The sequence below is a fragment of the Sturnus vulgaris genome, chromosome 1 (genome assembly GCF_052056855.1).
Source record: "Sturnus vulgaris isolate bStuVul1 chromosome 1, bStuVul1.hap1, whole genome shotgun sequence".
NCBI lineage: Eukaryota > Metazoa > Chordata > Aves > Passeriformes > Sturnidae > Sturnus > Sturnus vulgaris.
Genome location: NC_142243.1, coordinates 105,665,497 through 105,689,073, shown reverse-complemented (window position 1 = coordinate 105,689,073; position 23,577 = coordinate 105,665,497). Strand labels below are relative to the sequence as shown.

Genomic DNA, 23,577 nt, shown 5'->3' with positions numbered 1-23,577 from the left:
ACGGTCCGGCGGCAGCTCCCATCCACCGGTCCCTGCCTCCTCCTCCCGCCCCGCTCCGCGCAGCCGCCGCCCGCCGGGGCGGAGGGTCCCGGGGGGAGGGTCCCGGCGCCTGACGGTGCCCCGAGGCGGGGCGATGATGCGAGGCCGCCGCCTCCGCGCTGCCTGCGGCCGAGGGGGGAGCAGTGGGACGAGGCGCGGGGTTGCTGCCGCCGCCGCCTCCGGAGCAGCGAGAGCCGCCCGCGGAGCGCGGGGTGCCCGGCCCGGGGCCGCCCGGTGAGCGCCGCGGGGGGAGCGGGCGGGGGACGCGCAGGGATGGAGCCGGTGCCTGGCGAGGAGGAGGCGGAGAAGGCGGCGGAGCCGTGGCTGTTTCTTTGTGGCAGGAAAGTTTCGGTGCGGCTCTGCGCGGCCGCCCCGCTGCCTGCGTGCCTGCCGGAGGAGGAGACCCGCTCCCCGTACGGGGCCCCGCCTGCCCCGGGCCGCTTCGGCGAGGGGGTGTTCTCCCACATCTCCCTCCCTGTCACCGGCCTCCCGGCCCCTGGCAGTGCCATCTTTGGGGCCCGGGCCTCTCGGGAGCTGCGGCGGGTCGATCGGCCGGAGCGGTTTTTTGGGGTGTTTTCCGCCGCGGGTGCGATCTCGGCGGGGCGGGGGAGCGATGCTGAGCCGGTGCGGCCGGGGTGGACTGTGGGAGAGGAGGGGCGGCGGGCGGGGGTCCTGCTCCACGCCGGATAAAAAGTCCGGGAAAGCAGCGGTCGGTGAATCGGAACGGGAGCGGCGGGGGGAGGCCAGGAAGGGGCGCCCGGACCCCGCTGCACATCCGAGGGGTTCGCCTGGAGACGGCGCCGCTCGGCCCCGGGCTCGGGACCCTCGGTGTGAGGCAGCCCCGGGAGCGAGCCGGGCGGGAGGGAGCACGGCCGGATCGCTCCCCTCGCAGGCGGCGTGCTCGCCTGGGCTCCCGCGCCCGGGATGCGGCACCCGCCGGGTCCGGGCCGGCAGCTGGAGCTGCGGGAGGGAAGCGCTCTGGGCTCCGGAGAGCAGGGAGGGAAAGCGGTGAGGGAAAAATCCCGAGTTCTCCGTGCGTGCCCCCGGGTCTTGCAGGGGGGTCTCCCCAGCCCTGCTTGGTACAGATGGCGGCGTGCCCAGCACAGTGAGATTCAGAGGCATTTAACAACCATTGTAAGAAGGACTAATCGGACGCAGACTTTCAATGTCCAGATCGTGCCTTCTTTATGTATTTTCCACTTCTTTGCTCATTGAGGGTGTTGGGTTTTGTAGTTCATAAAGCAGGAAAACATTTCTAGATACCAAAAGAAAGCAATCCAGTGCTCCATTAGCATTCTTTCTCTCTTAGGAGAACAATACAGGCTCACTGTAAGCTTGCCCAAACATGGGCTGCCTTTTATTATGTATTGGTACAGTGCCTGGTGCAATAGGTCCTCTTTTGGCCGGGTTCATATGCGAAGCACAAGTGAAAACGGAGTGGCACGCTGCTAATCGTGATATATTTGTCGCAAATACCACCTGCCGACAGGCTGGGTTTTCACAAAGGGAGAAAGGTGGAATGCTTTGAACAAACCCGGTTTCCTTGTCTCTTTGATGTACCAGATGCTTGTCGTCTCTGGTTGACCTCAGACACTTGCTTGGCTCTTGGAAGTTACGTTGTTCAAAGTGTCTGGTACTTTTTTTTTATGTTGTTGTCTATATTTTTAAGAAAGAACTTAACAACTTTGTGTTTGGGTTCAAAGCCTGTGTGACATCTAAGGATCCATGTGAAAACAACTGCCTGTCTGCATTAAAGATGACAGGGGCAGCTTGTTGTAAAAGGTTGCTGTATGGCCTTGGTCCTACAGACCTGTATGTACCTTAGCCTGAGAAGATACTACACAAAACCCATCTGTCTACTTTGGGCATTTACAAAATTAGGTCTCCTGTGGTGGGTTTTCTCACCCGAGGCATTTTTTTAATCATTGCTGCTTATAGGATGTCATATTTGATACTGCAAACTTGAGATTGCTCACCCCAAGCTTATCGCCGTTTTAATCCAAAGGTGCGACAGCAGAAAGCTTTGTATAAACAAGTTAGCTGGAGGAGGAGGGGTTGGGTTTGTTGTTAAATACCCCAATTGGAATTTTTAAAAAAATATTGATATTTATTGAAGGAATTGCAAGGGGGGAATGGAATAGAATTTAACTTGTGTTTCAATAGCCTTTTCAGTCGCTGGTTCTTGTTGCAGTGCTGGTTGAAGTCCTTGTGAAAATTGCTCAGCTGCAGGAAACATGAGGTCACAGTACATCACGGCACCCACAGTCACTGTCCTTCTGTTCCTGCTGTGGATCCCACCATCAACAGGCTGCAACAAGGCTCTCTGTGCCAGCGACGTCAGCAAATGCCTGATACAGGTACGAGTCCTGTGTCCTCTGTCTGCTTTAGAGTGTTCAAAAAACAGTCCTGAAACTGCATCCTGTAATGATACAAATAACTGGTATTTTATGTTGTGCCGCTTTAGAGAGGTTGGTTTGGTCTCCTACCCATGTAAGTGCAGATTAACAACCATTTTACAGGGAATACCAAGTGCATATTTATATGGGCATGTTTCTTTTTTTTTTTAATTGAAACTTTTTCAAGCCAAGGATTATGCCTGTCTGAGGTGATCCCCTTAACTTTCAGTTTGTCCAGTTCCTTAAATCTCAAGCAGAGTGTCAGGAGTTGATGCCTGATGCTCTCTATAACATCAGGTTTGCACAGTGAATTAAAAGATGCCTAAAAACCAACCCAAATACTTATGAGGTGGACTGGTAGGAAATGGATGTTAAATTCACATGCTGCTTTTGACTCACTGCATGTCTGTACAGTGAAAGAAACAGAGTGAGACCAGGTTGCTCTTCTTAGAGTAGCAGTTAAGAGATGTGGTGTGCAGCAGAACAAAAGGGCCTTTTCTAGCAAAATGACAAGCAGTGCTGGTAGCTACCAAGTATTTTTTTTTAGTAATGGTAAACAGAGCATGCTTCTTGACTCCTGACTGAAAAAGGAGGGAGGCTTCATGTGGTCAGCTGCAGCTTCTTTAAAAGCAGCTGTTTCCTACTGACTCTTTGTAGATTGGAAATGCAGTAACAGAGAGCACCAACATCATATGGCAGTAACATGCAAGTGTGCTTACTGTAAATGCATGGTCACAGCCTGAAAGAAGCATCTCTTTCAGACAAGTGCCCTCAAGCATTTCCATGTTTACTTCATTTCGCTGACTTCTGTTTAAAATTTGTCTGGGTTACAAATAAAAACTGTTGCCAGATTCACAGATCTATCCTGTGGAAGGAAGACTGACTGTAGGCTGAACCATCTTCTTTCTTGGTTCTGCACCGCCTTTGCTTTAAATGTAAAAAAAAGAAATTGCTGCTTCTTCCAGCCCCACCACAGTCTGTGGAGTTGTTAAATAGGGGTGCAAGAACGAGATTTCTGATTTTTACTTTTTCAAACAGAACTCCAGTGGTTTCACTGGCATGTTGGACATTGTGCACTGTGACAAACTGATGCACTTATAAGCCCCTCCTCTTGCATTTTTCAAAATCAGCTCTAGGATTGAAACCTGTGAGAAGTAATATGCTAATTGTGGCATTGGATGTACATGGCACTTAAATAGTAAATCCAGTGGTACAGATTTGTTCATTCAGGGGAAAGTTGTTGGTCCAGGTGCTGGATTTCAGTCCTGGAAGCTGTTGGTCTACTGCATGTTTTTCTGTAGGCAAAGGGGAGAACAGGGAAGATGTGTCTCCTTTTCTGGTGCCACTGATGGAGTCCATCATCTATGAAAGAACAGATACCTCCTCGAGTAATCATCTCTTATCGAGTCAAGCTTGAGACAGCAAGCATTTAAACTTTATTTTTGTGGGGTCTGAATAGAGCACAGCCCAGGAGGGGTGGAGTTAATGCTACAGGAGTCCTTACTCAGCTGGCAATAAATGGCTGAGGTTCAGCAGTGCATGGAAATGGCTCATACAACTGTGCTTTCCTTGGACTATGTTGGCATCTCTGTAGCAACACAGCCCTGTGCATGCAGAGAAACCACTGAACTGCTTTACTTGTGGTAGGTATGTTCTGTCTTACTTTGTACAGGTGATGTGGAGTCCCTTTTTAAAGCATTTCCCTAAAATCAAAATCATGTACAATTCTCTGAGACCCTAAAGTAGCCTAGGCTGTGTGAGTTGCAGGGGAATTACACTGTTGATTTCCACCATCTGGGTGCTGTCCTCCTGCACACAGGCCTGACTTACCAGTCAATATTAATTCTTTACAGAAGAACAGATCAGGTCAGACTAGTCTGATTGTGTATAGGAAGTATCCTAAAGCTTTGACTTAAAGCAATTGTCATTTTCTTGGCTTTTTCGTTTGTTCTAAAATTTCAATGCTGTTGTGGCAGAAGTGCTGCACTGGTATATGAAATGCGTGTTCTTTCCTGGATAGGTATGCAAGTAGAGTATATCCATGTAGTTTTTTCCTCCTCTTCTGGAGGAATCTGAACTTAAAAATAAAATACCATGTTGAGGGAGGTTGCTTGACTATTGCATGACATTTTTCCCTCACTGACTCTTATCGCTGTTCAAGTTTGGCAAAATCCAATTATCTTGTGGCCAAGATAATGTCACTTGGAGACAACTGGGGGAGCAAACAGATTGTGAATGTTTGTCATCTGCATCTGTGTGCAGAAAGAGAGGCTGCCTGTCCTGAAGACAGAGAGACAAGAGACCTGCTCTCTCAAAAAGCATACGGTTAACATAAATATTTTTGCCAGCATGGCTAGAAGTCAGTACAGTCATTACTGCCACTCCTTAGGAGCTGCTTTGCGTAAGGGTGGTCCCTACATAAATATTTATTTTGTTAGATCCAGAACAGTGCATGAGATCAACAACTCACATGGATTCAGCCTTCTCTTTGCATCTTGGGCTCTAGCTTCATTGGTGCTCCTCTTTTTTCCATAAGCAAAGATCTGTAAGAAAATAGCTTGAGGCATCTCTGCATAAGCTCAGCCTTTGCTAAGAAACTTTGTGGCTTCCCGTAGTTGTTGAGAGAGTTGTGGGTAAAACTTGGGAGTGTAGAGAGTGAGTCCACAAAATTAGTTCCCTCCAAGGCTCTGGCCATAGCTCCTTCCCCTGTCCGTGGGATTGGGGAATTGGAGTCCATGAGCCGTGCATTCCAGGTGGAGCCCTGGGTGCACATGGAGCGTGTGCTGTAGTGTTTATTGCAGCACATCTGCTGTTGACTTGGCCGTGTGGGTTGTTTTGATGTTTCCATGTGTGGAGGAGATGAAAAGGCCAGGCTGGGCGGAGGGGAGGCACATATTGTGTCCTTGCAACATGGAGGAAATCCTTGAAGGCAGAAACCTCGAGGATGAGACGTTCCCACAATTGTTCTGAGTCCCAGGTTGGCTCTTGAGGTGCAGAGCTCCTGGCAGGAGTCAGGCTCAGGTGGAAGCAATGTCAATGTTGTGCTGGAAGCTGAGCTTTGTTGCCTCATCTGCAACAGTGCTTCGAACTGTTGCTGTGCATAGGAAACAAATGGTGTTATAATTCAGGCATGATTTTATAGTCCTAAAGAGAGGTTGTTACGTGGAGAAAACAGGATTTTCTCTCTCGAGCTCTACAGACCTGCAGCCATCTCAGCTGGTGTGGTATCGTTCCAATTAAAATCTTTTTTCATGTGTTTTTTGCCTCCTGTTAATCTTGTGTACAAACTTGTCAGCCTGAAAGGATTTCCAAGACATTTTAGCCCCGTGGTATGAAATAAATGCCACTCCTTAACTTCAGGGCTTCAGCATCTAAAAATTACTTCCAGTGTGTGTGTTGTAGCTGCAGTACATAACCCAGTTGGGTTAACAAAACAGTTCTGGTTGGTTCACTTCCAGGAGATTTTCTGTTATTAAACTGTTCTAGGAAAAAAGCTCTCTTTCTTTCACTCCCCCTTTCAGTTTGCAGAGAGGTTTCCAATGCCTTCAGGTCCTGCTTCTCCCTGCAGCAAGAAAATACTCTCTGGAATTTCAAGAAAGCTTTGAAAAAAACTCGTATGTTAAATATCTTCCAAACATTTTTGTTTGTTCTCTGGAGCAGGAGTATCTTTATTGTACAAACATGCCTACTTCCTATTTAATACTGTATTTTTAAACAGTGAGGCTTATTTCTTGCCTAGCAAAATACATTCTCTAATGCACCTTCAGTAGTTCAGCTTGGGAAGTTGCCAAGTTGACTTATGAGTAATATTTTCTTCCACTGATGCCTCACCACCCCCAGCTATCAACAAGAAACGTTCCTTATTCTGCCTCGCTTCACCCACGTCTCATGTAAGCATTCTTTTAAAAAGATGTATCCTGTACCAGTATCCAGTGTGGATGAGTCAGGCAGGAGAACTCAAAACTGGTTAAGGAAACCATGGATGTGCAAACAGATATATGGAAAAACATACAGTTATTGCCCTGAAGTGGCAGAAGACTAATTAATTAGGTTGTTCTTTCTTCCTTCCTCTCCCTCCAACTTTAAAATAAAGAAGTAATAATTGAAACAAACAAACAAAAACCCCAAACAGCAACAACAAAAAAAAATCTAAAATATTGCGTTGCTCATAAGCCCTTTCTGTAAAAACAAACTTGTTACAATACAAGTAGGTTTAATGATGCTGTCACCAAGTCAGTGTTTGCACATATAGATGCTAAGCAGAATTTTTTTTAACAGATTGCAAGCGCAGAATTTAAGGTTACATTTAATTCTCTGAGAATACTCTTCCATAAAACTGAAACAACTTCAGTTTAGTGAACTTTTTATTCATGCATTACATTTAATAGTTTAGTGAGAATTGCCTCCTCACACATGATGGCCTGTTGGTGTTTTTAAAATGTAGAAGTTGTTTACCCAGCTTTACTGTTGAAGAATAAATTGATATTTTTGATGAAGAATAAAAAGAGATTTTTAATGCGAATATGTATTAATATTATTCTCTGGCCAAAATAACAGTACTCGTGGGTTTTTTTAAGTTGTTTTATTCAGGCTATTTATTCTAAAGGCTGACAAAATCTGTTTATCAAATGGTAAGATAAATATTTTAGAAGTGCAACGTTAATTCAAATAAGTAATCTTTCTAAGTTTGTGGCATCTCCTCTTGTGGAAAAATGTACATATTTTTTTAATCGGCATGTTTTTATCTTTTACTTGGAAACAACACAGTTTGTGTGGAAACAGTGATAGATGCCATTCATAAATTTTGAGGATGAGAAAGTAATAAATCTGAGTAGTTTTCCACTCTGTAAGTAAAAATTCAATACTTACAAGGGCTGCCTATTTCAGAAGTGTGTGTGGAGCAGGTGTTCATTCTCAATCAGACAGTGGGGCAAACAGGTCACAATAAACTCTGCAGGCCACAGCATTTCTCAGCGTTATGTATCACAAGCAATAGTTGGTGAATTTTGTTTCTTTGCTGGATTCAAGAGGACTTGTCATCTGGGATGAAGTGAATGGAAAAATAAGGATTCAGTGGATTTATACTGCATTAGTACATTGTAGCTTGTCTGCAGCACATTCTAGGGCTTGTTCAGTGTTAGTCCGGACCTGGGAGCCTTGCAGCTCCTGGAGGCCTGTCCCCAGACAGACTTTGCTCTGGCCCCCCCTCTGAAATGCACTCCTTGGTCTTCTGTGTGCCCACATGAGTTGGTGTGAGCGAGGGGTGGCCACTGTGCAGCTCAGCAGGCTGTGGATATTTGCAGTTGCCACTTTTGCAGAGTAAAGAGAGAACAGGGGTCATATGGGATCAGGTGCAAAACTGTACCTTGCCTTGCCTTGCAAACGTGCTCCCAACATTTGGTTTAAAAATGCCTCCCGTCTCCCCTACCTTATGCTTCTTGACAATAGCAAGCAAAGAATTATTTAAGAAGGGGAATTTTGCCTCGTGAGCTTCTTCCCAAGGTGCTTCAGAAAGAAATGCCACTTTGCAGGTGACATTGGAAAGGTGCCCCTGACCCAGCTGGGGTGGAACCATGGGTGGAGACTCCAGGATAGGAGAATTTCAAACCAAACCACCTTCCTGCCTTTCTCTCCTGTCCATGAGCATCTCCTGCAGTGTGTCCCCCCTCTGCCTCTGGATAATGGGATCAAAGAGATGGGATGGGCATCATCTTCTCCCTGGGCTGGTGTGTAACGGATTTGCCAGGGGTGGAAAGATCCAGTGGTCAGTGTTTCCAGTAACAGGATTTTGTTTTCTCCCCAGTTGTGTGTAATGTGATAGTTAGACAGACGTCATCAAAACCAAATTCTTAGACAGGACGACCAAAGGGACTTCTTGGCTTGTCTGTTTTTTGTGCTATGATGTAATTCAAGGCTGTGAATTATTGTCATGTAGCCACAGTCTTTTAGCCAAACCGGAATTACTAGTATGGATTTGAGTTAGAGGGAAGGAGACTGCCTGGTTTTTAGATTTTCTTCATCCATGTAGGCTTTTTCCATGCTTTGAGGTCCACAAGTGTGTGTCTCCAGCAGGACTGCTAAACCAGTGCTTTTAGTTTAGGTAGTACGAAGAGAAATATTTGTCTTTATGCTTCCACACCTTTTCTATCTTTTTCAGTTATTAATGGTTAAAGAAAAATACGTGTATAGAAATCTTGTAGGCATCCCAAGGTGTCAGTTTGGAGGGACGAAACGTAGGGTTGTTTTCATAATAGCAAAAATGAATCATCTGGACCTGGGGCGGGTGGGGGGTGGGAATCTGGTCACTAATGTTGCAAACAGAGAGCAATGTGTAACAAGTGTTTGGAGATGCAGAAAATCCTGCGGTCAGAGGACTTAAATGGGTAAATTCCTCTTAGAATGCAGGGATAGGTGTGATGGCAGACATCATGCACGTCTTGAGTGGGCACATGTGGCTTTTAGTAGCTTTCTTTTTTAGCTAAATTATAATGTACGGTCACTATTTCTATATAAGGAAGCATCCTTCTCCAAGTTTCCTGTTGTGATGGGAAAAACATTAAAAGAACTTGTAGATTTAGGCATGCACATGCACAGAAGTGCACACACCTTTCCCATGAATAGAATTTTTTGTCTTTTAAATGCGTGCTTCAAATTTCTCTTCAGAATGTCACCTTTAAGGAAAAAAAGCAAACTTGCATAAGATCCTTTTGTAAACTTGGATCAGTTTTTGGCTGGAGTTGTTTCACCGTTTACTCACTGTATAAGTGTACTAAGCTTTTTTAATGCCCTAATTTGAGTTGTGGCTTGAGGAAAAATCACTCTGCTGTGTAGTTATTTTACATCTGGGATTGCTGCAGTGTAATGAGTGTCTGTTGATTCCAGGAGCTGTGTCAGTGCCGCCCTGGGGAAGGGAACTGTTCCTGCTGTAAGGAGTGTATGCTCTGCCTGGGCACACTTTGGGATGAGTGCTGTGACTGTGTTGGTAAGTTTGCATTTTGGGGGGGACTTCCTGCTTTTTTTACATTGCTTTCTCCTGCCACATGCTGAGCTCACAGTCTTAAAATAGAAGTAAAACACTGGGACAGAATCTGTGCTTTAAGCATCTTACAGCTTCGTTGTGTGGGTATGGAATAAATTACTGTGGAGACCCAAACATCTGAAGGCTGTGTCTGCTCTATGGAGCTGGGGGTGGCAGTAGTCCAGGTATTGCTTGTTAAATGTCATCATAGCTGGTTATTAATTTTGTCCTTCAAACACAAAACTCCTGTTTGAATTGTCATCTTGAGGAAACTGCACAGTGCCTGCTTTGTGGGGTTGGATGCTGTGTGAAGGTTTCTGCCTGTAAAGGGTGCATTGACAGGTACAGCACTGGGACACCTTTAGGATTGAGTTGGGACCACTGGTAAATATGCGTGGCCCAGTGTTTCCACTGCTCTTTTATTTACAAAAAGAGCTCTTTGTGAAGGGTAAGAAAGAAGCAGACAAGGTCTTACTGTAGGACTAGATGACAGTCTTAAAAAGAACACATTGCTGCTGACAGGTGGTGTTCAGAGGGCCCAGATCTTTGCATGTCAGTGCTGTAAGCTGAACCTGCTTAAGGAGGTTGCAACCTAATTCTGTTTCTTGTTTTATATGTAACAAAAGCTTCGTTTTCCTGTGGTTTTTGTAAGTCTCCCTGTGCTGCCATCCCAAATCCTGGCTTCCATAAAGGGATGCATCTTGGGTGCTGTACCTGGTTTCAGCTTTTCTAGGTCAGTTTTCTCTGAATTCATGGAGGTGATTAGTTTCAAAATGCCCATTTTCAGTGCAGGTTATTTCCCTAGTTTAGAAAGCAAGGTATAGTGTACTGATCTCTTGGGAGAGGAAGAACCACCTCTTGGGATTGTGAAGTCCACACATGAGCTTCTTTTCATAAATCTGCAGCTGACTCACTGTTCTGCAGCTCTTTCCCATAGTGCTTTCCAGGAGAGGAGTTAACAAGGTTTCAGGTTCAGTTTCCCAGTATTGAGCAAACTAAAACTTCTCCTGATGGTCCTTTGGGTGCCTCAGGCCTTTTTGGATTCTATGGCATGGTCCTATTCTTCTTCTCTTCAATGTAGGGTCATCCTTGCTGTAGCTTTATTCAAATGAGGAAACAGGAATACATGCCATGCCTGACTCCCTAGATGGAGTTCTTTGCTGATACCTGAGCTGATATTTAAGTTTATAAGCTGATCATGTCTAATGTAAAAGCAGGTAGATTGTTGTGTCTTACATATCATGTCTGCCTTGAGGTCAGGAATTACCTCCTGTCCTCCACCACTAACTTTACTGTGCCATGTTTTGTGTATGTCCTCCCTTCTCTGACAGGGAAAAACGTGCTGGAGGAGAGAGAGCAGCAACAAGCCCCCATTGCCTTGAGTTAAGCTCTTCTAGTCACTTGTGTAAAGGCTTGTCTGCTTCCATCATTTTAATAGCCCATTTCTGCATCTTCTCATCCATTCCCAAGCAGTAGACATGTTTGATCCTTACAGGTTGCTCATAAGTTAAACTTTTAAATTTTCTTTTGAACCAAAGCTGTTATTTTATAATATTTACTATATAAAAATATTATTATAATTCAAATGCTTTTAAAAAGAGTAAGAGTGAAGGATCTTTGTGGATGAGAATTTACCCGTTAAAGGCCCACTGGTTTCTATTTCACAACATTAATACAAGGACATCAGCTAAAGCATATATCCCTTGATGTATCTGTACAAAACTCTTTCCTGGTTTGATATCTTCCCAGCTGATTTTCATGTGGTCATCCCTTATTCCAATTGTATGGTTCATACAGTGCTTGTTAAAGTATTGTTAATACTAGTGCTTATTGAAATGTAGTAAAAAAGAGATAGAATTTTTTTAATAAAGCAGTGAGTCTAGAAAGGTCCGTGAAGAACAAACCTAATTGAGAGAAGTGGGAAAACAATCATTTACAGTAGGATGTTTGTGTAAGTGGAATTATTTTTTAGTATGACCTGATGTTGTTTGGAAAAGAGGCTTATCTTTTTTTCCTACTCTGTACTTGGCTCACCTTTTCATAGGAGCAGACTGTCGTGGAGCATTCCTATTACCAAATGCTGGTAATGCTAACCACTTGCTTAAGATTTGCTAGATCTTATGCTAATCGCTATGGACAAACTTCCCTCTGCTTTGTTCACTGTGGAAATCCATCTACTTAGGTTGAGAAGATTATGGGTTTGTATAAGGCTCTAGTTAAACACAATTATTTGTGAAGCTGAAGTGCTAGTGGATCTATGGGGCAGAAGATACTTCTCTGGTTGTGTGAGGCACGTGGACTTTGAACATTCATGTCTCAAATCGCTTTTATACTTCAGGAATTGGTATGCTTTGCAGCTGTAGCTGTCTAAACCTGTGTTTGTGAAACTACCCAAAATTATATCCAGATGTACATGAGGAAAATGGATTTGCCTGTCTCTTGACAGGTGACTTCTAAGTGTGTTTTATGGCTCCTGAGTTTAAAATGCCTATGCAGATACAAATTTTCTTTTTAATCTTGGTAGTTTCCATGGATTGGACTTAAATTGAGATGCCCTTCGGTTTCATTGCTAGTAATAAATGTTAGTGTTTTTAAATGGTTAACGAAAAACTGACACCGGCATTGCATATCACAAAATCATTTTGTAGCCATTGGCAAAATGAAAAAAGATACTACAGAAGATGTTGAAAAATAAGGAAGAGCTAACCTAGAAATTAGGATTTTGCCTGTTGTGTCCCCTCCAGCTAAGTAGCAAAATGAGGTTCATCTTGGCTGTCTCTACACAAGTAAAGTAATTCAGACTCATGCTCTGTCCTGATAATGATCTTTGGATTTCTGGCAGATGACTAAAAAGATCTAGTGCACTGCTGCACCAGTTGAGATGGAATACTTGAATTGTGATCAAAAGTTTCACGTACCTCAGACTTACCAAGACACTCCCTTTGTTCAGTCCTAACCTTGCATTCCAGGTTTATGTTCATATTGATTATACTGTGCTTTGTCTCTTCTCCCAGGGAAAACAAGCCTTCCACTGAACCTTTCATTTTCTAAGCTGTAATGCTAACACTGAAAGGGCAGCAAAGTGCTTTTTTAGATGAGGTTTTTCTTTTCACAAGTCACAGGTGTGTTTTGTAGAAGTCTGAGCAATGCGAAACCTGCTGTTACTGAAAGCTTGTCCTGCTATATTTGATAGCACTTCTGCCATTGGGCTGAGAGTGGGATAAATATGAAAGAGTTATATTCTTTTCAGCAAAAAAAGAAGCAATTTTAATTCTCTAAATATTCCTGCCTGTTTCAAGAAGAAGAGCTTAGGGAGTTCTGTATAATTTTCTGTTTCCTTCCTCTACAGGTATGTGTAATCCTCGCAATTACAGTGACACACCTCCAACATCCAAGAGCACTGTCGAGGAGTTGCATGAACCAATTCCTTCCCTTTTCCGGGCACTGACAGAAGGGGACACTCAGCTGAACTGGAATATTGTTTCCTTCCCTGTGGCAGAAGAACTGTCACACCATGAGAACCTCGTCTCCTTTTTAGAAACAGTGAACCAGCCACAGCATCAGAACGTCTCTGTTCCAAACAACAATGTCCACACACCTTACTCTAGTGACAAAGGTAATGAGTATAGTGTCTAAATCTCTAGCATTTCCTCTTGTCTCTTCCAGGAACATTCTTGGTGCATATCCTATGCTTCTCTGTGCTCGCTTCTTCTTTTCCCTTAAGAATGTGTGAAAGATTCAGCCTAATTTTGAGCATGACATAACAGAAGGAGTGAGGCAAAGGTGTTGAGAAGCATGGAAGATAGTGTTTAAATGACTGATGCTCTTAGGAGACACTGAACCACGTGAGTTTATCTCCATAATTACTCCTGTGGCATGAGGCAGTTTGTTCATGTTGTTTCATGTGCACTGGTGTGCTCTCTCACCTAGAAACAGTTACCTGTAGCTTAGGAGACAGGATAGACCAGAAACTGAATCCAAATCATGTATCCCTGCAGAGGTAGGCAACTGCAACATGGCTTAAGAGATCTGAGAAAAAAACCATGTGCCGTAAGCACTTATATCTGGGACAGTTGTTTATTTCTTTCATCTGTGCTGGCATAACTTGCAATCTTTATAGGGATATTTTGCATGAAATCCAGGATTAATAGTAAACCTAAGCAAGATTAGAAGGATTGAGGAAGGAAAGATATGTGACAGGCTGTCCTCAAAATAAGTAACTTGGTGGTAGGGGTTCAAGTTACAGATTCATTCCTCCTATTTTATATGAAATTCTTTATATTCTTACCTCCAGTTTAGAGGAGAGACTTCAGAATACTGTTAGCTGTGGGGGGAGGATGAAAAGTTGGAGGTAATGTTAATAGTGGTATAAAAAAATATTTCCATACTAAACCTGAAACAGTTTTCCCTACAAATCATTACGTCAGACTTTAAAAATCTCATAAACAGTTTGTCGTGAAATTGCTGCTTAATAGGGGAAAAAGAGCATCTGATTTATTTTATTAGTGCAATTAATGCTTTGCTTTCCTCCCAACATACACTTTAAATATTGGTAACCCCATATGTTGCTGTTGTGATGGCCCTTTTATCTTATCAATAAAAGATACCCTAATTGATGGACACGCTGCTTTTCCATAGCAGTGTGAACCATTGACCTAGTTGTGTTTCTGAGTAGGACTGCTGCTGATTAAATGGAACAGTAATGGCAACTTTTCTAATTTCCTTTGGCTAAGGCACATTAGAAAAATAAATTAATTCCAGAACTAGGAAACCAGATGGGCAGAAAGCATCTCATTCATATGTCTTTGATGTTATTAAAATGCTTGCTTGCTGTTATGAGAATAATGTACAAAGCCATGTAAAATGGAAAGCCACAAAAAGCCCTGTGTGCAAAGACAACAGTACTTACAGTTATAAATTAAAGTCAGGGAAAAAAAATATGTTTAGTACAGCCTTGAATATATCCCACTGTACTTAGGTACTGCAACCCAGATGGCTGTTCCCTGACAGTCCTTTACTACCAACAGGATGGGCTAATGATAGTTTTGGATTAAACTTGGAATTTGAATTGCATTTCAAGGGTGTGGAACAGTTTTGAGTTCAACAACACAGACAAATACATAACACTGCCATTTTTTCTTAGTCAAAAGTCTCCTTCATTTCTTTTTACTAGGAACATATTAGAGATTAGGTTGAGAGAGCTCTTACTGGAATGATGACTGTCCAAAAACAACAGTTTTATTTGGAAATAGTTACCAAATGCCACTGGCTTTCAGGCCTCAGCAGACACTTAAAACAGAAATAAATGTCAGAGCTGTTCTTGTAATCACTGGCTATGCCTTCTCCATCTCAGTGACCAGTGAAGAACTGGAAAAGATAGAAAATTACTTTCCACATCCTATTCTTATACTTTCAAGTATCTAAATACGTAAGCCTGCTGAAGAGTCTCTTTTCTCTGTGTCACAGTGTAGATAATTTTGCAGTGCTCTACTTTCTCAAAAGTCATATTAAATTTTGCTTATAAAAACATTGATGATTTGAGCATTGAGAACAGAGGAGGTGGAAAGAAAAATTAGCATCTGGCCTTGGTCAGTTGATGTTTATTATGGTGGAAGCAGGACAGCTGGGGAATAGTGTTGGATGTTGTGTGTGCCATAGGTAGCATTGTTTCTAATACTGTTTTGCTGAGTTCATTGGGAAAGCCACAGTCAAAAGCTGGAGGGGTAATAAGTTGGGACTGAAGAGCCTTGTGAGCGTGGGCACAGTGAGGTAGCTAAGGAAGTTCCTGATGGCTTCTGCCATCAGTAGAGTACATGTCATGTAGAGGTCAGTCACACAATCAGGACACTGCTTTAATAAGCTGGCAAGTGTTAGAGCCACTGTAAGAGAGGGAGGGTCCGTGACCATGTCTTTACCCTTTCCTACTCCCCAAAAATGCTGCTAGGCTTGAGGGCAGGTCTTACAAGTGGAGATACCCTTAAGGTGACTTGCTAAGTAGTTGTCTTCGAGACTGTGACAATCAGGGATTTGGAAGAATACTCATGTGAGCAGAAGCACAGATGCCTTATGTTTTCTTTGCAGTGCTGTGCCTCCTCCATTTTGTGGTTCTTCTGTGGTTCCTTGCATGCTTCCCTGCAACATGGTGTGCTGGCAGCAACCGATGGCATGGCCTGTAAAGGGAGAGGGATTAATGAGAGGTAGATGTTGTAGGGGGCAATGGTCCCTGTGCTGTCTTCTGGAATACATTCCAAAATTTAGAAAGGCTCTGATTTTAGTTTTACTGCACATTCTCGCAGGGATCACCGTTATGCTGGCCCAGGGTGCCAGACTTGCTTGATGCAGTTCTGGGTGAGTGCCAGGAAAAGCAGCACCAGCCACAGGAAGCACGAGCTTTGTGCCTGAGTGGCGTGGAGCCACCGCCAGGGAGGGCGGCTGCGGATCCGGGAGGAGGTGGGGTGCGGTGGGATATAAAGCATTCCTTTCTCACCCCAGCCTACTCTGAACTCAGCCGCCAGACCTTGAACTTCCCCGTTATTTTCCTAATGAGTGTCTTCCCTTTCCTCCTGTGAACTGACTTGTAATGGTTTAGCTGCCAAAGTTATGCATGCGCTGCTGGAGCTGCTGTAGTTCTTTGTATCAGTTGTTTCTGGCACTTGAGCCTCCACTTCAGAAAGGATTGTGATGGTTATTAATCTGGACCTACATTTGTACTTCATTCTCTTTGCTTTACTTCTAGCTGATACCCTCAGAGCTCTGAACTGTGAGTTCAGAGGTTTAAATAAGCTTAGTTTCAGATGATGACAGGATGTTGGAGAGAGGGAGAGGGGAGCTAGATAATTTTTTGGCAATTGATAAAACAAAATCTATGTTGTAGTTAAGGGTTTCTGACTTACACTGTTTGGTGACACAGGGGATGGTGTCTGCTCTGCAATTCTGCTCCCCTCCAATGCAACAGGGAGAGGAGAGCTAGACTTCCACTGAAAAGACATCTACCTCTGTAGCTAGTCTAGGAAGATTTTTTTTTTAACATTTCTTTTTATAAATTGATTGACATAAAATTGACTTGTCCAAAAGTAGCAGATTATGTAAGTTGATTGTTCATAGTCAGTTGCGGGTTGATCTCCTTGTTCTTGTTTTCCCCTCCTGTCACTACTGCACTAGACTAGTGTTTTTTCAAGTGCAAGGTATATCCCTGCCAACAGAAGGGGAGTTGGAACTAGATGATCTTTGAGGTCCCTTCCAACCCAGGCCGTTCTATGATAAAATGATATGACTGCTGGATGAACAGTGACCTTTTTAAAGAACTTTTAGAGCTACCAATAAACTTAGCAGCAGACTGCTGAAGTTATGTATCACATTTAACTTCAAAGATCCCATACAGCAAATTATCATTAAGTGGGAAAGTTCTCTGAGTTGCTAAATTCTATATTAGACCAATACGGATAGTTTTGTAGCAAAGTCTGGTAGTTTCTTCTGTTCATTTTAAATTTAGACTTGGTTGTTGTTTCTTCTAACAACCTTCACTGAGTATGAAATGTGAGGGGGAAAAAGGTGAGAAATTAGTGTTCCAGGAAAAAAGTTTACTGCTACATCCTTCTCTCTCCCTGCATCTGCAGTCTGTGGTCCTTAGTGTGTGAAAATTGTCAAAATGCAAATGAGAAAGCTGTTACTGCACTAAGTAATATTTTTTTATCTACACTGAGGGAGCCAAGTGATGACTCTGTAATTAGGTTTGTGAAACAGTTTAAGTACTCTCTCAGATCCCAGCTGAGCCTGTAGGTATGTATTTTTTTCCCCTGTGTAACTCTCTTCCTGCAGTCTATAGAGCAGGATTTAGTGCTTGTGGGGAGGAAGGAACTCTCCTGCTTTCAGTAATTCAACCTCTACATGAGCACAGAGGCATTGCTGAGGAAGGGACCAGGAGTGCCCTGTGACAAACAAAGTGCACCCTGGACAATCTGACTTGTTCAGACCTGGCAAGTCTTTCACTGAGTGAGACATCGGAAACAATTTGGTAACATCTACATGGAGCATGTTCTCCAGCTGCTTACAAAAGCTACTTGGGACCAGATGGATCTACTGCTGGCTCTGGCCTGCCACATGCAGTCTGCTCTCTCTCCCCTTTCCACCATTTTTGTACTGATGCCACCTAGTTTTGCCAGAGTTACAGGCCAGGTGCTGCTGCTCCTCTGGCCTCCTTTACTGGAAGAGATGTCTCCCTGTCCAGTGTCATCCATCTTTACCTCCTAGAAATTATAGGTTCTCCTTCTCCAGGGAAGTTAATTTCATTTCTGCATGCATTAGCTGACGAACTGGGGGCTTCACCAGGACTTGTGAAGCAGTACTAACACTGCTGAGGCTGTTAGAGAGGAGGTTAACATGAAGGTGAGCACAGATATCTCCTTACGCAGAAGGGACTGGACATTCTCTGGTGTGAAGACAGTCTGTAAGTGCTGGGAGCAGTTAGCACACCTCAGAGTGTGAACAGCTTTCCTGTCAACTTCCCTGACCTACCTTAGGCTTTCCTTTGTGTGTTGTAAGTTGGAGTGTCATTATCAGCAGTTAGTGAGCAGTTCTGGCAACCCCTTGCATGGCTGCTTCCTTTAAAGAGATGTTTCACTCCAGTCTGGAGATAGCCATGAATCATTTTGCCTTCTCAGGCTTAGCCAGAGACTAACTCAATCGGCTGGAGATGGCTTCCCAAAAGGTGGTTTTGCAGGAAGAAATCTTTCTAGATTAGCCAGGATTGCCTGTTTTGATGCAGAGGCTCTGTGCCTCCAGCTGGCACCTTCTAAGACTATGTGTGGGATTTAAGATCAAACTTAACATAATAATACTTCAATAGCAAATTAGTAAAAGGGTATCAAAGGACTGAATAGAGATTAAGCAAAAGGATATAAAGAGTATGAGTAATGTGCAACAGAGGCTTCTCTAAGGTTCTTGTGCTTGAGCTCTAGCACTGAATTGGATGACTGATGGGACATGAGAATACTGCCTGGAGACTTGCTTCTACTTTCTCCTCCCTACCTTCCACTAAAAACTTCCTGTGAGCAGTGAAGGGAACAGATACCTGGGACTATCTTGGCCTTCTGGGAATGGATGGTGTATGCTTCTTCTTGGGACTATGGCAATCTGAGCTTTTTGTCACTGGTGATCAAATGTTGCCAAGTCCTTGTGCATTCTTCCCCATAAAAGTTGGAGGTGCTGTCTGGCCTCTGAATGCCTTCTTGCTTTTGAGGCTCTGGTGGCTGCATCTCCCTACTACTTTTTGGCTGAGCACTTTAGGTGTATACCTATCACTCTTTGCACACAGCACCATAGCATACACTTCTGTTCAGCTCTTTCCTCTTTGTCTCTGTGAATCAAGCATCCTTACTGAAGCTGTAGATGTTTTGGTTGTTTTCAGGTTTTGTTCTCTGAGAACTCTATTCCTCTGGTTGCTGTGTCTCAGGATATAAGGGCTTATAGAAATAGAAGTACCAAGAATGGGACAAGTCTTACACAGCCTTATGCACTTCGTTGATGTTCCCAGCAGTACTTCAGGTACTGCAAGTTTTCTTGGACAATAGCAGCTTTACTTGCAGCACAGCTTTTCTGGGAGCAGAAACTGTTTCAGCTCTGGGTCTGCCTCTCCTCCCCAAGATCCCTATTGCCTGTTGCACTGTATATGGCGTCTGCAAGGCCTGTACATCAGTTTGGAGCCTGACCAATGCAGTGAATACTCTGTTGCTTTCAGTGAGCTGGCAGCACATCCTCTGACCTTCTTGCAGTTGTTTTGGTAGTAGCAAAATAATTTGACAATGATCAAAATCGGTCATTTAAAAAAACCAAACCCACTGTCTTGATTTACTATTTAAATTTGGATTACTTTTTTCTAATCCACATTGGAATGTAGACCAGTGGGTTTCTCCTAGGTGCACCATGAGTAGTAATTGGCTCTATAGAAAGCCCTTTGACATCTCCTTCTCACAAGTTGGTCTGATGTGCGTGAGAGAGACATTCCTGTTTGCAGACAGCTGCCAGTTGTGATTTCCCCAAAGTGTGCCAAGTTATGCTCTGAGTAAATGTTATGTAATTATGGTCCTTTGGAGGATGAACAAAGTTTTATAGTATCATCACCTGGTCAGTACAGAAGAAAGATGGTGGAATCTGCCAGCTTGGAGAATTGGAAGTGGACTGAAGTGGGGGGATAGTTTTGTTTTACTTTATGGTTGTGGTGAATGCCTTAGCTCCATTTTGATGTTGCAACACTAAACTTCATGGCATTTCAAGTAATTGCATGGGTGTTAGAAGCACAAAGTCAACACTTAGGCAGAAGGGGTTTCTTAACATTAGTAATAAAGCTGGGGATTGTTTAAAAAAGGAAGAAAAAAGTGTGTAGTTTTGTGCTGATGAAAAAAAGATTCTCTAGGTCTGGCTGAAGATTATTGTGGAGTTTGGGGGAGTGGGGAAGAAAGAAACATTTACATCCAAATAAGTGGGTTTTGATTTTTTTTTTAAATAACTTCTCCAAAGCTGAAGTTTTTTGTGGTAGTATATTACCTTCAGAGGACACGTTCCTGCTTGTAATTTTGGCATAGCTCATCCTTACACTCTCATAACTGGGGGACAAAACTCAAAAACATTCTTGCCTGTGAATATAGAAGTAAATTAAATAAGAAGATCAGACAACAGGTTGAGTTGTAGATGCTGAAAATGTGAAGTTGATAGATTTTACCTTATCTCTCTGCCTTGCCTCTCTGCTTTTACTGTCACCTTTTTTTCTTGTGCCTCAGAGTCCTGTCGGTTTGCAATCATACTTCTAAAGCTGCTCATTTAATTAATTTCTAACTATCCTTTAAAAACACTTTAAGACCTTTTAAACCAATTTTTCCCCCCTCTTGGTTTAGAACACATGTGTACTGTGGTGTATTTTGATGACTGCATGTCAATACATCAGTGCAAGATCTCTTGCGAGTCCATGGGAGCTTCCAAATACCGATGGTTTCACAACGCCTGCTGCGAGTGTATCGGGCCAGAATGCATCGACTACGGCAGTAAAACTGTCAAATGTATGAACTGCATGTTCTGAAGCAGGAAAATTGTAATATAGCAATACTGAGGCCAAAGTAATCTCTCTCGGTTAAAGAGACTGGGATTGCAAATACTGCATTTTGGTGGAGTGCCTGCTGGTTGCAATTAAATTTACCTGGTTGAAAAGAGGATGTATAAAATCAGAGAACTTTTTTTTCCTTTTTTTCTTTTTTTTTTATAATTCATATAAGTGAAGCTAACTATTAGATGTTTAAACACTATGTTTTAAACTTATTTTTCTTTATTTCTGCTCAAATGGTACCGTCATGCTCATTGCTGTTCTGATTGTTTTCCTTGGATTTGAAAGTATTGGCTATACTGGTTTTCAGAACATAGTACTTTATCTTGTAGTTTAGAGTAGGGAAACCTTTAGAATATGGTAATGAGATTTCCATTATCTAAATTCAACAAATAAATAAATGGCTGCTAGGTTGGAGGGAGGGTGGATGTTGTTTAGGAGCTGGGTTTTTGGGATTTGGTTTCTGGGGTTTTGTTTATAACTTTATTACCTTCCAATTTTTGAGGTTAGCTTTTTATTGTGAAGTGGTACTTGGAGAAAAATTAAAATTCATGCTTTCTCTTCAAGTTCAAAGTATGGGCTGTCATGGATAAAATCCTAACTTCTTAGAAGGGCTGCCCAACAAAACACCATGAATGGGACACTTTTCCTCCAAGTTTGTCCTGCTCTCTTTTCGTTGGGCCTATGAAGCATAAGTCATGTATTACACAGAATAATCTTTTCAGTCTTCTCTTAGATCCCAAAATAAAGCTGTTAAGTGCAGTTGCATTTCCCAGCTTTTGCACTGTTCTCTAGGGTTATTACACTCTGTACATATAGTCCAGTAGAGGAAACATGAAAGGCTATGATGCATTTAATGACTAAAGGAATAAAGAATGAAATGACAGGAACAAGCAAGCGGTACAGATATACCAGCTGAGCAGCTGGCAGCAAGCATGTTCCCATTTAGTAATTTCCTGTGAATATTTATTCCAAACATTTTTATTATTATTAAATTTCTTTTTCCCCCCCATAAATTTTTATCAATGAAGAAGGGAATATGTGTCTGCAAAGGCAAAGTTAAAGTGTTTTGAGTTTAGAACATTGTCCATTTTTCTAAGTAAGAGTTTTTATATGTTGACAGTTACATAGCAGTTACTATGACCCATTTAAGGGCTCCACAGATAATGGTACTAAGTACAAGAATAAAGTGTATGAGTAGTTAATGATCAGCTTTTTGTATTTATAATAGTGTGGGTTTTAACTCCTTGAAACTCCTCAGTCTAGAGGGATTAAACTGTTTTCTAGTTACACCTATCTGTACCATGTACAAATGAAAGCAGTCATATTACATTTATTTTGTTGAAAAAATTACCTGAATGTTTCTTTCAGTTTTTTTCTCATGATACAGTTCTTTCAATAAGATGGAATAATAATAATAATTATAATAATAAAAGAAAAATCTACTCTTGTTAAATAATGCTACTTTCTTCAGTGTCTTTTTCAGCTATAAAAATGTACTTGAAAGATGAATGTTATTATTTTGAACTAGTGGATAATGGAATGTCTTCATACTTTCAACTTACAGTTAAGTGATAAAAGATCATAGACAAGAATAGAAAAACTTAGGTCATAATGGAGGAGTTGTTCTTCCTATATTTTACAATTCACATTATATTTTCTTCTGCTAGAATTTCTTAAAATGAATGGAGGGGAACAATATGTTAGAGTAGCTGTGACTGTTTGTAGCTGGAGGGTGATGCATCAACGTTCCTGACCAAGATAGGAGACACGTAGCAATCAATCAAGCAGGAGGTCACTAGCGTCCTTTGGATTTTTGCAGTCTTAAATTACTGGAAATATGAGGGTAGCTCAGAATCTTCTTGTGGGGGGAACAGGGCTGATGTTTCTGGTCAGGCACCTGCTGCCCCATGGATCTGTGACACTGTCTCCATTTACATCCTCAGAATTTCACTGTGATGTCAAATCAAGGAGGGGTGGGAGGGATGGGGGAGCAGCCCAACAGGTGTCCAGGAAATGCTGTGGGGAATGGCATAAAAATGTAAACGCAGTTGTCTGCAGTGGCCTGAGAGAAGGTAGTGCACACCTTCTGGGACTTGCCTTACTTTTTGTAATTCCTTGATGCTGTCTAGAGTTTGCTGAAAGTGTTGTGTGTACACAAATGTCATGCAGCAACACCCAGTGTATTTTATGATGATGAGTGTTTTAAAAGGTATTTTAATAAAAAGACATTACTGGTTCCCGTGTTTTCTTTCTCAAGAGTTTCTCAGGGAAATGTTACCAGAAAACATACTATAGAGATTACTGATCTAGATGGATAGAATAATACAGAGAATTAACTCTCCAGCAGGGTTTTTTCCATACCTAAACGTGTTGCTTTGAATTACTTTTCTTTACATAAATGATTAGTACTCAGAATGTTCTTTCTGAAAACTTCTTTTATTTAGGAATGTTCTCCAGGTAAAGCATTGGCCACTTTTATCACTGTCCTTTGGAATTGTAAATCACTGAAGGTAAAGGGAAGCAAATATACAAATCCCTAGTGTGTTGGGGGTCTGATTGAAAAGGGGTGGGGAGGCTTTTTGTAATTCTTTCTTTAAAAGTAACAAAAGGTTTTGTTCAGTTGCTTTGGGGTTTGGGTTTGTTTTGTTTGGTTGGGGTTTTTTGTTTGTTTTTCCGTACACGCACATGAGTACAACAGTCATAATGTGACATTGCTTTCCTGTCATTTCTTATGGTTCCTGGCTTGCTTTTAGTATGCTTAATGGATTTCACACTCTAATTCCTAAAAAGTAAATATAAGAACACCTGCTTGTATCTTTAATAATATATCTATGGTCATTCCAGTGTCCCTCCCAAAATTATGGCATTTCTGATACCTGGCTCCCAAGCCCCTCATCCTACTGGTTGGAGTGACTTGAAGTTTGCTAGTGATTGCACAGGGACAAACAGACCCACCCAACACGGATGCTCTCTGGTCTCTCCAGCTCTGTGACCTATGGTGCCCTGTCCCACAGCTGGCACTTACACCT

At 42.5% G+C, this 23,577-nt stretch overlaps 1 protein-coding gene across 3 annotated transcripts; it reads left to right on the top strand.

Annotated features, from left to right (window-relative positions):
- The first annotated feature begins 163 nt into the window (after positions 1 to 163).
- On the top strand, positions 164 to 22,784 carry TWSG1 (twisted gastrulation BMP signaling modulator 1). Of its 3 annotated transcripts, none has more exons than XM_088173200.1 (5): positions 164 to 273; positions 2,231 to 2,396; positions 9,318 to 9,417; positions 12,803 to 13,069; positions 20,343 to 22,784. In XM_088173200.1, exons 2-5 carry the CDS (start codon positions 2,274 to 2,276, stop codon positions 20,522 to 20,524), a joined length of 672 nt encoding a protein of 223 aa, XP_088029326.1. In that variant the 5' UTR covers positions 164 to 273; positions 2,231 to 2,273; the 3' UTR covers positions 20,525 to 22,784. The 3 variants fall into 3 exon arrangements, with proteins under 3 accessions (XP_088029326.1, XP_014726702.1, XP_088029319.1); XM_014871216.2 differs by lacking the exon at positions 164 to 273 and adding an exon at positions 1,058 to 1,672; XM_088173193.1 differs by lacking the exon at positions 164 to 273 and having other exon boundaries at positions 1,058 to 2,396.
- Positions 22,785 to 23,577: the final 793 nt, after the last annotated feature.